This window comes from Xenopus laevis, chromosome 6L (assembly GCF_017654675.1).
Source record: "Xenopus laevis strain J_2021 chromosome 6L, Xenopus_laevis_v10.1, whole genome shotgun sequence".
NCBI classification, from domain to species: Eukaryota; Metazoa; Chordata; class Amphibia; order Anura; family Pipidae; genus Xenopus; species Xenopus laevis.
Window position 1 is genome coordinate 55,050,370 of NC_054381.1, and position 13,016 is coordinate 55,063,385.

At 37.9% G+C, this 13,016-nt stretch overlaps 1 protein-coding gene across 3 annotated transcripts in view; it reads left to right on the plus strand.

Moving 5' to 3' along the window:
• Positions 1-12,423, plus strand: part of dnajc13.L (DnaJ heat shock protein family (Hsp40) member C13 L homeolog) — an 87,079-nt gene extending 74,656 nt beyond the window's left edge. For 2 of the 3 annotated variants that reach the window (XM_018267510.2, XM_041566047.1), the window contains 11 exons: positions 105-204; positions 565-639; positions 957-1,069; positions 1,774-1,943; positions 3,535-3,577; positions 5,354-5,527; positions 5,960-6,139; positions 7,267-7,407; positions 8,005-8,148; positions 8,866-8,965; positions 11,560-12,423. In XM_018267510.2, the coding sequence (XP_018122999.1) occupies positions 105-204; positions 565-639; positions 957-1,069; positions 1,774-1,943; positions 3,535-3,577; positions 5,354-5,527; positions 5,960-6,139; positions 7,267-7,407; positions 8,005-8,148; positions 8,866-8,965; positions 11,560-11,657 (1,338 nt within the window). In that variant the 3' untranslated portion in view covers positions 11,658-12,423. Of the gene's footprint in view, positions 1-104; positions 205-564; positions 640-956; positions 1,070-1,773; positions 1,944-3,534; positions 3,578-5,353; positions 5,528-5,959; positions 6,140-7,266; positions 7,408-8,004; positions 8,149-8,865; positions 8,966-10,509; positions 10,619-11,559 lie in introns of all 3 variants that reach the window. The other variant, XR_005961832.1, reaches the window with a different exon arrangement.
• Positions 12,424-13,016: the final 593 nt, after the last annotated feature.

The following is a 13,016-nucleotide window of genomic DNA, read 5'->3' on the forward strand; positions in this document are numbered from 1 at the left end:
CTTATTTAATAGTGTCTTCATTATTTTTATTGGAGTAAATTTACATATCGTCATGCTACATTTATATCACCTTTTGCATAAACCTTCACATTTTGCTTTTTCAGGTGGTCAATATTGTTACCAGCAATCAAGATTGTGTAAATAATATAGCCGAGTCAATGGTCCTCTCCAGCCTATTGTCTCTATTGCATTCATTACCAACAAGTAAGTACTGAAGGTCCTGACATATTTATTTTAGTAAAGCACTCGTTTTCTGATCTTTTTTGGGGTTTTTTCCCCCAGAATTTTGCTAACAAATAATACTAGTGAGGTTGCTAAGATTGCATTATTTCCAAAGCTCAGTTTTTCTATAAGCCTATGTACATGATGGGAGCCATCAATCTGTTAATGGCTGTTTATGGTGGACAAATGCAGAAAACCTTACAATGATAGGAACTTGCATTAGGCAGGGTCCGTAAATATATATTATTTATTTTCTTTAATTTCGGATCCTTAATGTAACGTTCTATAAAGATGTTATGATTAAAACAGGACCACAAACAGACCTGTTCTATTTTATTTTAGGTCGCCAGCTTGTTCTTGCAACTCTATATGCCTTGACATCCAGTACAAAAATCATAAAGGAGGCCATGGCAAAAGGTATTTCCGAAACCCATTGTATTCATCATGATTAAATAATTAATTTTCATTGCAAATGGATATTTCTTGCTAGTCCATAAATATAATACAGATTGTCACCTTTCTGAATTGCCTGTGTCTGACTAAATTCTAAGTACTAGTTTTACTTCTGATCCAATTGGCTATATAGAACCTTTCCTGTACTGGAGCCCTTATAACAGTTTCCACATGTTTTCACAACAAAGGCTGCATAGCTCTTCTGCTGCCCCTAGCATGCTGAAGATAACAGGAGCAATCCAAAGTACCAAATGTGATATCTGCTAACTTTGTGTTTTCAGGTGCTTTAATCTATTTATTGGATATGTTTTGCAATTCCACTCATCCACAAGTGAGGTCCCAGACAGCAGAGTTGTTTGCCAAGATGATATCAGATAAACTTATTGGTCCTAAAGTAAGTATGGTTTAGCGTATTCTAATAGTTAGGCCTTAAAATGTGTTGTTTAAAGGGGATTATAACTTACCTTAAATATACTTGTTGTCAGAATAAAGCCACACTCTGTCTACCGAGCCTTAAAGGAGAAGAATGTCGTTAACCACTTGGGGGTGCCAAATGTTAGGCGCCCCCAAGTGAATGTATTTACTTATCTGAAACCCCGGGCCAGTGCTCCTATCAGCAGAAAACTGCACCGGCCCGGGTTTATACCAGTAAGCGCCACGGAACGCTTCTCTTCTGGCTTCTTCTGTCTTCAAATTTCGCGGGGCAGACGCATGCGCAGTAGAATGAAAAGCCAAATTTTTAGTTAAAGTTCAGCATTTCCTTCTAATACGCATGTGCAGCCGTGAGAAGACAGATGAAGCTGGAAGAGAAGTGATCCGTGGTGCTCACTGGTATAACCCCGGGCCGGTGCAGTTTTCTGCTGATAGGAGCACCGGCCCGGAGTTTCCGGTAAATAAATGCAAACACTTGGGGTGCCTAACATTTGGCACCAACAAGAGGGTAATGACTTTCCTTCTTCTTGAAAATATGCATGATCTTCCATCAAATGCCCTGCAAACAATCACCAAATATGTTATTCTTACATGAAATGGTGCCGTTTTTTTTTACTTTTCCTACTTTTGAATCAATAAAAAGATGCTTTACCTCTGTTCATACAGGTTAGAATTGCTCTAATGAAATTCTTGCCAGGAGTGTTTATGGATGCTATGCGTGACAACCCAGAAGCTGCAGTACATATTTTTGAAGGAACCCATGAAAACCCTGAGCTGATCTGGAATGATAACTCCAGGGAAAGAGTATCTACCACAGTTCGTGAAATGATGTTAGAGTAAGTAGCCGAAAAAATAATGTTAAAGTGTCATCTACTGTCCCATGACAGTATTCCTTTAAGTTTAACCATGAGATCCAATCAGCCCTGAAATTGGCCAGCATCCCTTGGTATTCAGATTCACTATAATAAAGAAAACTGCTACATTCTATTTTACTAAGAGCCAATTCTTAAGGGCTTTAGCACACGCGCAGATTCGGGAAGATTTAGTCACCTGGCAACTAATCGCCTCTTCTTTGGGGCGACAATCTCCCCGAACTGCCTTCCGCCTGCTATAATAAACGCCAGCACCAATGCACTTGCTGCGCTTCGATTTCTGAAGTCGCCCAAAGTTTCCTTGTGAAGCAACTTCAGGCGACTTCGGAAATCGAAGCGACGCAAGTGCATTGGTGCTGGCGTTTTCTTATTATAGCAGGCGGATGGCCCATGTCCTAGATCCTTATGGGATTTCTGCTACTGGGACTCTTTCGTGGATTTACTGTTTCTTGCATCGTCGTTAGATTTGACCTTGTTTCCATTTCCCACCTATTCTTTGAATTCCTTTGTGTGATGCTGATTAGGATTATGGAGACAACTGTATGGAATGTGGTCATCGCACAGCCAGGTTAAGCATAAAACAACCCTAAGGCAAGGGGCACATAGGGAAAATAATTTGCTCTCCTCAGCCTGCGTTTTGTACCCAGGAGAAAAATAAACTGGTCCCTATCTACTCCTTCATGTAGCTCCATTGACAGATACAGTGTTGGTCTGTGTGCAGCTAAACTTACCGGATTTGAGTCGGAAAACAAGATATTATAGTACCAAAATCGGTGAAAATGAACCCAGAGTGGGAGCGGATCCACTTTTCTCCACCTGTATACAAAACGCAAGCGGGAAAAAACTTGGCCCATGTGCCCAAGAGTTAGATGTAATTCTTATATGATGCTCCTTCATTTTCAGGGTTTAACAAAATGGTGGGTGTTGGCACCCAGAGGCAGTGTCCTAACACCCCAAAAAACACAAAGGTTTTTTATTGATCAAAGCATGAAACACATTTCTAATTAATGGACACACTCAGGTCCGGACTGAGAATTAAAATATTTACAATGTTCGGAGTGCTCAACCCTTCAAGTAAACCCTGTGCAGGGTATCAGGTGCTTAATCTGGTTTACCCTTTCCTGCCCAACAGGTCCAGCATACAATTTAGTGAATAATCCAGTAGCACACTGATTATGGTGTGATAAGTGATAAATTGTTTATTTAGAATTAAAATAGGCCCAATCAGCCCACATATAGGCCCAAACAGCCTCCACCAGCCCACTAAATACTGACTTTCTATGGGACCTTATAGCAGCCCCTCTGGCATTTGCCAGAACTCACAGATTGCTAGTCCGGGCCTGACCTACTTTGATTAGTGTGTAGTTTTTTTTAAACTTTTTACCTGATTTCACTAAAGTGTCTCTAACTATGGTAACATTAGAACTGCCGGGAATCCTTGTATAGATTTTCTTTACTAGGCAAAATAATAATAATCAATGTAGCTTGCACTCTCTCAGTTGCTACATTTTTCACTGGAATGGGAGTTTCATTACTTTTTTTACTTTTTTTGCAGGCACTTTAAGCAGCAGATAGAAAATCCAGATGCAAACTGGAAGGTAAATATACTTACATACTTTAATTAGAGCTCAGCAAGGAACAAAGAACTGAGTATCCGTGCTCTGTAGAGTCTACAATGTTCTTATTAATGGTTGAGGCATGGGGAAATAACACAACTTGCCCAAGATTACAAGAAACTTTATTCAAAATATCTTTTGAACTGTGCCTCTCTCACACTATGCTACTTCTTTTTTATCTAACCTATAAATGCTGTAGAAAAATGTATAATTTTCTGAATCTATAATTGTTAGCTGCAATAAGAGGCAAAGAAAGGAACCCATGGAAAACTAGTTTTGAAACATGAATCACATACCCAGCTAGAAGTAAAAATAAAATATATAAATTTACATGGATACATCTAAAGGGTGCAAGAAAGCTGTACCCCTACCTTTGGATTGGATTAATTTCCTATCCCAAAATTTTAAACAATTAAGCAGGGTACAAAGAGGCTGCGACCACAAAATTCATATAGACAAAGACAACATATATTGCAATATACATGCAAACAAAGTTCCTGTTTTGATTAAACTGGAGTGCATTTTTTAGTAGCTAAATGCAAAAAGAAATCTTAATTTCCTTACTATATTGATATTGGATAGAGTGTCTTTGTCTATTCCTTTTGACCTTATTTACTTCTCATTATTGAGGCAGCTGGGTACTAAGCAAGGTAGGTGGGCTGGCAGGTGAATTATAAATAGTAGCTCCGCGAAGTGAGCACACAACTGAGTATTCTAACTGTGAGGTTTGAGAGGACATAGACCTTATCAATCGAGTGAAGCCGCAGGTCTAATTGAGGACATTATCTCTGATAGAAGGGCTGCCACCATGTTTTTTTTCTGTACAAACTTAAAATGTGTAAACCTTAAAGGAAAAGGAAGTTAATGTATTTACTTACCTGAAACCCCGGGTCGGTGCCCCTATCAGCAGAAAACTGCACCGGCCCAGGGTTATTCTAGTGACCACCACGGAGCGATCCTCTTCTGTCTTAAAATTCCCCGGGGGAAAAGGCATGCGCATTAGAATGAAAAAGTCAAATTTTTAGTTAAAGTTCAGATTTTCAATCTAATGCACATGAGCAGCCACGAGAAGAAAGAAGAAGCCGGAAGAGTAGCGATCCATGGTACTCACTGGTATAACCCCGGGCCGGTGCAGTTTTCTGCTGATAAGAGCACCAGCCCGGGGTTTCAGGTAAGTTAATACATTCACTTGGGGGTGCCTAACATTTGGCACTCCCAAGTGGTTAAAGACTTTCCTTCTCCTTTAAATATGTTAACCTACCTATTCATTAAATATTTGTAATCACTACAAAAGTGATGAAAATGATTTAATGAATAGGTAGGTGAACACATTTAAGGTCAAGCAAATATTCTACCATTGATTAGGACCAGTATGGCAATTCCTACTAATATAATCAATAATGAACAGAAAAGAAATATACTGTAAAAGAAATATTAGGTATGTCTATTAGGGATGGACCACTATTTTGGGATTCAGCCAAATCCCGAATCTTTCATGAAGCATTCAGACGAATCCAGAATCGAATGTGATCCCTAATTTGCAGATTAGGTAAGGAAGGGTTAGACATTGCAATTACCTTGTCCACATGAAAAAAAGACTCATGATTTTAAGAATTCTGATTTGGTTTATCAAAACATTGTGTCTTACTAAATAAGAACAGCCAAATCAAGTATTACAAATGCTCCTTTATTAAATGTCAGCAGATTGTTGAAAAATATTGCTAATTTATAACTTACTTTTCCCCCTAATTTCTTTAGTTACCAGATGATTTTACTGTGGCATTTGGAGAGGCCCAAGGGGAACTGTTGGTGGGTGGAGTTTTCTTGCGAATTTTTATTGCACAGCCAGCATGGGTCCTTCGCAAACCAAGAGAATTTCTTATCGACCTTCTGGAAAAATTCACTGAGCTGCTAGAAAAGAATAATGCTCACGTAAGTTGCTTTTATACTAATACAAGCAAATTAGTATAGCCACATGTGTATTTGTTAGCAATAATATGTGCACTATTATGACATTGCACAAATGAAGAAAAATAGCTTTTTTGCAAGATTGATTTTCTTTTTTTTTCTGTAATAATAAAACAGAACGTTGTACTTGATGTTGAAATCATTGCTGCTGTCAACACAGTCCTATTTGTTTTTAAAATGCATTTTTAGTAGCTTTATTATGGAAAGACCCCATATTCCCATATCTGGTGATATTCTGGGTAATAGTTTCCAAACTTTTATAGGTTATTCAAAACACAAGATAAGAAAATGCTTAGCTAAAATGGTATTGGTGGGAGGTTTTATAGGTCTGTTCCAATGTGTATATCTAAAAGTTAATCCATGTATTCATTTACATTTGTACATTTTATTTTTCAGGGTGAAACCTTAGAAACAGTCACCACTGCAACAGTTTGTCTATTCGGTGCACAGCCACAATTAATGGACCAAGTACCGCCATTGGGTCACTTACCCAAGATTCTACAGGCCATGAGCCATAAGAACAATGCTGTTCCAAAGTGTGCAATTAGGGTCATCCACATTCTGACTGACAATGAGGTACTCACTTATTCCATGGTAACATCTATGGGTGTAAAACTCAGAGGCACATTTATCAAGGGTCAAATTTCAAATACATGTTTTTTTTTTTTTTTTTTTTTTAACTCTAATGAATTTGATTTTACTCTAAATTCGATTGGGGGTTATTTATTGAAAAAATCTAATATCTAAAACTTGGACGAATTTTAACGACCTGAAAACTCGAATTAGATTCAAATTTGGCCAAACTCGATTCGAGTTTTTTCTCCGAAAAAAGGAAGGCTGCAAACATCTCCAAATTGGTCACTGGATCTCTCCCATTGGGGCAAATTCACTAAACTCCGTCATTCGCCAGCGACGGCTTCGCTCACAGCACAACACTTCGCCAGGTGTAGATTCGCAGGAGAAAGCTAATTCACTAAAATCTGAAAGTTGAGTCCAGGGTGCCGATTGCGGGCAAAGTTGTGCTAGCATTACTGTGCCAAGCCAAGCTGCGCTAGCGTTGCCCAATTTGCATACAGCAGGAAATTACAATGTACAAAGTACAATGGACATATATGTTGCAGCAAATACATCAAACTACACAAGCCCGGGAAACCTTAATATAATAAAATAGAGTTGTTAGTTTATGTGCCATATGTTAGGAAATGTTGGAGGGAAGCCGGTTACCCCCAAAAAAATTTACGCCCTTTTTCACCCTGAAAAAAGGAAAAGACGCCAGCGTTTTTTGGGATTTAGAAAATTTTCATCGGTCACAGTGAAATCTATCTATTGTCCAATTGTTTGCAGGGCCAAGCTGGCAGCTCCCCTCTGTTTTCCTGGCTTCAAATAGACAACATCTCCCCAAATGGTCTTTTAGTTGATGGACAAATCGTACATTTAAACAATCGTTTCAAGATAAGCTTGGTCTAATGATAAAGAAAAGATCTTTTCAAAATCTATGGCCAGCATTATACATGAATTTGGCAGGTTTTAGGTGGTGAATAATCAAATTCTTAAAGGGCCAGAGTATGATAAATCTCGAAAATTAAATTCAATTTTTTTTAAAAACTGGAATCGAGTTTGGATAATTTTCAATTTGACCCTTAATAAATCTGCCCCTTAGTGATTTAGCATCATAGCAATATGTCTGTTTTTGTCTCTAACAGCTTTGTGTCCGATCAATGGCTTCTTTGGATACTATTGGGCCTCTAATGAGTGGAATGAAGAAACGTTCAGATATGATTGGATTTGCCTGTGAAGCTCTAAATAGGATGTTTCAGAGAGAACAAACAGAACTAGTGGCACAAGTAAGACTTCAAAGGGGAATACACTCCCATCTCTTTTAGTAGATATGAAAGAAATTCACTCAGGTGCATATTCATAGTATTGAGGGGAAAAAACTACACAATGTGGTGCAGAAAAATGTAACGAAGTGAGGGTGACAATCCCACCCACTGCACCCCAGCAACTTTCTTTAAGGGCTGCTGTACACTGACATGCCAATATAACACAAAAATGATAACTGCTTGTTGTCCTGATTGTAAGCAGAATGTTATTTTCGCAAACAGTATTAAATGAATGCCAAACCTTTGCAGAGAGCTCATTTTCCCTGTTTTTCCATTTTGTTTCTTGTAAATTATCTTACTGTCAATTTCCAGTGTACCGTATTCCCAATTTTCATTGCATCTGACCTTACCCCTTCCAGTTTGTGGTGTGTTTAGCCATAATTAATTTCCCACAATATGTAACCTTAACTTACAATAAAACATTCTAATGTTCTCTGAATGTGGCTGCAAATAAGAACACATTATATTGTAATTGTAATAGTCTTGAATTGTACATTGTAGTGTCTTGTTTGTTTGTTTGTTTGTTTGTTTGTTATGGCTGTTTAAACTATTTTACAGGCTTTAAAAGTTGACCTGGTCCCATATTTACTAAGGCTTTTGGAAGGACAGGGCCTTGAAAACCTGGAAAGTCCTGCAGCCACAAAAGCTCAAATTGTAAAAGCTCTTAAATCAATGACTCGGAGCCTACAGTATGGAGAACAAGTGAGTATCTGTTCATTTCTCACACATTATAATTGGGGAATTAATTCAACAAACAGGTCTGCTGCGTCAAGCCAAACAATAGGTGAACGGTGTAATGGGCTTTACTTGTGAAACATTTGAATGTCCTGTTATGCCTTTATTTCTGTTTAAGTAAAAGCCACTCTTAACCTTGTTTGCAGCACAGTCTGATGCCCCAGTGAGGGACAGGAGATTTCCCCTAGCAGGTGTCAAACTATAGTCAACACACAAGACAGACACTGCTTGTCAGAGCATATCTGACCATTTATTCACTAGACAATCGAATGTCAGAGCAGGGTGTGCAGAGTCTTATAATAAAAGTATGAAGTTGCTGTTCTGTAGGTTTAGATACTGTCAAAACAATTACATTAAAACAGTGGCAACAAAAATAATCTGATTACTACAGCTACTGTTCTCTACTAGTAATTACTTCTACCATTCATGTATGAATATTAAGGGTGCTACATTTATTTTTAAACTTACCTTTCTAGTAACTACTAGAACAGATAAAACAAAAAAAAATGTTGTGGCTTTACACACACACTTCTAATATATAAATGATACCTGCATATTGGGTGTGATTTCTTTATCCATAAAACAGATTTAGGCAATCTGTACAGTGCACCATGGCATTCGATATCTTCCTTTATATATTACAAGCTGAAAAGCAGTGCTGAGTAAGGTCTCTTTATTCTTTAGGTAAATGAAATCCTGACTCGATCTTCTGTCTGGAGTGCCTTCAAAGATCAGAAACATGACTTGTTCATTTCTGAATCACAAACAGCAGGATACCTCACTGGTAAGGAAAAATGTTAAAGTATTTGTTCATGTTACCATGAGTGCAAATGATTTGTTCTGTAACGTCTAGTCTGTATTGCACTTAACATACAAACCCTGGCTTTTTTCTTAAAACGTAGGTCCCTCATTTATACATCTATATACAGGGCTGCCATTGGGTACAAGAAGTACTGCAGTCAGGGTCCACATGGGCAGGGGTTTTTAAATAATTGGTAAATGGTTGTGCCAGATTGGGGGCTTTTTGTTTTTTACATTGACTAGCGAGCTAATAATGAACTAATGAACTTTGCTTTCAAGGGATACTGTCAGCTTTTTATAAGATTAATGTTAAAATATTGGATCATGAACAAATATATACAGGAAACAAACAGACCAGCTAGATGGATAGAAACAGATAGGCCAGCTAAACCACTGTCAACTTCACCATGTAAAATGGTTACTGAATCCCAGGACGTTTATGGAACAAGTACTGACTGTCTGTTTTCATTTTACTTCAGTAGAAGAAGCAGGAGGTACAGAAAACAAATCAAAACAAATCCTCTGTGTCTGGGATTATTAATAGCTCTTTTGTGCTCCTCATGGAGCTTTCCCACTGATCAGTGGGAAGTCCTCTTCAGTTAATCCCCTTTCTTTTTTCTCTGCTGGTTAAGTGTAATTAAAACCTGATGTACCATAAGCCTAAAATAAAATAATTCTGCTGAAGCCCCGCCAGCGCTAGGCTGCGTGTGCTGGGAGGGAGTGGACCGCAAAAAGTTTATTATGCACTTATGTGTGACACCAGATTGCGCTCATTATGCGCTCATTATGCGCACACGCGCTACACAACATGGCTGCTCGCACTGGGAGCTCCCTCTCGGTGCGGGCAGCCTATCGCTGGTGGGGCCATTTTATTAAAAAACTATTGTTTCCTCCATCTGGAGTGAGGACTCTATAAGCCCACACCTCTGGTGGGGGAAACGATTTTAGGGTGACAGGTGCCCAGGAGACATATAGTATAATTGAAATACCCCAATCTTTAAGGCAATAAATGTTTAATATATGGTGCTAGTTTTACTTTGGACTAAAAATAATATTATCTTTAAAAATGGCCTCTTTACTGAAGATCTGCTACAGTCACTGTACAATTTCAAATGAGGGGTGGGCATGTCCTAACTGTCCCTTCCAGAAGCACAGTAGAAAGGGTATAGCCAGTTACAGCCCTGCAGTAACGTAAAGACATGCTTCAGTTCCCTATCAGGTCAGCCTAGCTGCTGAATGGTTCCTATCCTATAGTAGTTTGCTGAGTGCTGCCGGCTCCGCCGGAACAACCTGGGAAAGGAGGCAGCAGAAAGTGGAACAGATGGGTGGGAATAGTAGGGTTTTTGAAGAAATTTACAATAAACCAACCCTTAACACTACTGGCATAGACTTCTTTTTAACACAGTATGTCTCCTTTAAACCTTCCTTATTAGGTTTCTTTGACAAAATAGCTAATCCTAATGCTTTTGCTATGTGCACCTTTCTCGTCCTTCCCCCTGGCTTCTTATATTTCTTTTCTTCCTTCAGGTGTCTCTCCTTCCCTTCTTACTGGTAGCAGCCCACTTCACCTGAGAAGTGGGCTATAGATGCTCTCTTCCAAGCAGCTTGCTAACTGCTGTGTAGCTCTTTAACACAGGTAGATCATGGTTTGCTGCTCTTGCATCTGCTTCATTCCTGTTCCCTTTGCACTTACAGGTGACACTGTGTTCCTGGGCAGTCCCTCATTTCTTTGTCACATGGATACTCCAGCATGTTCCCTTTCTTTTTATTTACAGTCACAACATAATGCAAACAGTCAACACCGTTCATTGTTTCCTACGCTACTTATCTGCTTCATTCCTTCTTTGTGCACTTCAAAGTTATTACATATACATGATATTTCTTTTTTTAAAGTCAAGTGGCTGGATCCCCACAAGAAAATGCAGGTTATGGAGGGGGGGGTGGATGTGGGGAGGGGGCTGCAGGTGACAAATAGGCTTACTTTTTAGAGGAATATACCTTACTTCCTATAGACCCCCTACTCTTGAATGATGGGAAATGCCCCATATGTATTTACACATATTTATACATAACATATACTCATTGTGCTCTTTAGAACACTTTAATATGAGATATATAAGAAGTATATAAAGTATGTCAAATCCATTAAGAGGTCCCTTTATATACACCTAGTAATGTATATGTTAGCATTAGCTACAAAGTTAAATTAAATGTAAATTTTTTGCCTATGAATTTATTAAATGCTCTAGCTCTTCAGCTGAATCCTTGTCTAAATCCTTAGTCTTCAACCAAGCCATATTCATTTGATATTAAAGCTCAGTACAGCTGAACTGAACCATTTTTATATATAAAATGGAAATATTTTTTTTTATCTCAAATGTATATTTGCAAATTAGAATTCAGAATCAAGGATTTAGACAGACCATTTTTTATTTTATTTTTTTTAAAGGATTTTGCCGAATCCAAAATGTGCGGTTTGGTTTGCATATACATACACATATTGGGGGAAACTGTTCTGTAATTACTAAAAGAAAAAACATTTCCCCTGAAAATATTTTTCATTTTTTTTCCCCCTAGGACCTGGAGTTGCTGGCTACCTTACTGCAGGCTCCTCATCTACAGTTATGCCCATTGTGCCACCACCAGTGGACCAGGAAGCAGGAGATCTTGGCTAGAACATATGAATTCTCCACCTGTAATGTTTCAGAAGGCAAACTGCTAAATGTTGCACGAGGGAGAAACCTGCAGAACTTCTCTCCTCCACTCCCTAATGTTGATTGAAAGGAACTTTATTTTCTGCCTTCCTTGTTTTACAATAAAGTGTTATTCTTTTTTGTAATAAATATATTTTTATTTACGGATAAAAACCACAAATTTCAATCTAGGACATGATTCAGACGTAACATAAACATGAAAGCACTCTGTGGATCAGCTGGGTATATGTTTTTGTTTTATGTTTCCTTTTTGTACCGAGCACATTATGTTCCTTTTTATTTGTTTACAAGACTGTGAATCAAAATAATAATCTACGTATTCTAGGTTTTATATTCCATTATATTGTCAAGGCTGTGGAGTAAAGCATCTTAAGGGCATTTATGTTTCTGTTCTCTTCCATCTTTGTCATGGTTGGGCTCACTAAATGTTGCAGAGCTTCTACATTGTTCTAGTTGGTTAATATTTGTCCTTTCCAAATCATTAACATGGCCTTCAGAAGGAAAAAAAACGGAAGATATCACACTGTACAGCATAGCTTTACCAAATAAAAATAAAATCTGCATAAAGGAAAAAAAAAAAAAAAATGTCAGCCTGTTATGTAATAAACTAGTGTAATAGTGACACAGTCCATACATTATCCAGTATATACAGCTTTATATGAATGTACATTATACAGATCATTCATGTACATACTATTTTAAGAAAATAAAGGGAATTGACAACCTTGTTAATGTAATTTTTGTGAAATGAAGAAAGAAAGCCTTAGTACCATTTGAAATGTTGACACGTTCATTCTGTCGATTGAGTATGTTAATGTGTTAACGATTCAGTTCTGCAGGGAATAATCACAGCACTGGGAATATGTCTTAGAATGCCAGGTGAGTCTGATCTATTTTACCCATACTGACGTTGAAGTCTGCATCTTGGGATTCATTTTATTTGTATTTCTTCCTGAAAAGACACCTTTTAAGTAATCTATACCAATTAATTGCTTACATTTTCTTCATTTAAAGGAGTTGTTCACCTTTCAGTTAACTGAGCAATATTCTGCGACAATTTGCAACTGGTTTTCATTTTTTATTATGTGTTTTTGAGTAATTTAGCATTTTATTCAGCAGCTCTCCAGTTAGCAAATTCAGCAATCTGGTTGCTGGGGTCCAAAATACCATAGCAACCATGCATTGATTTGAATAAATGACTGGAAAATAAATAGGAGAGGCCTGAATAAAAAGATAAGTAATACAAAGTAGCAATAACAATAATTTGTAGCCGTACAGAGCATTGGTTTTTAGATGGGTCAGTGACCCCCAATATCATTC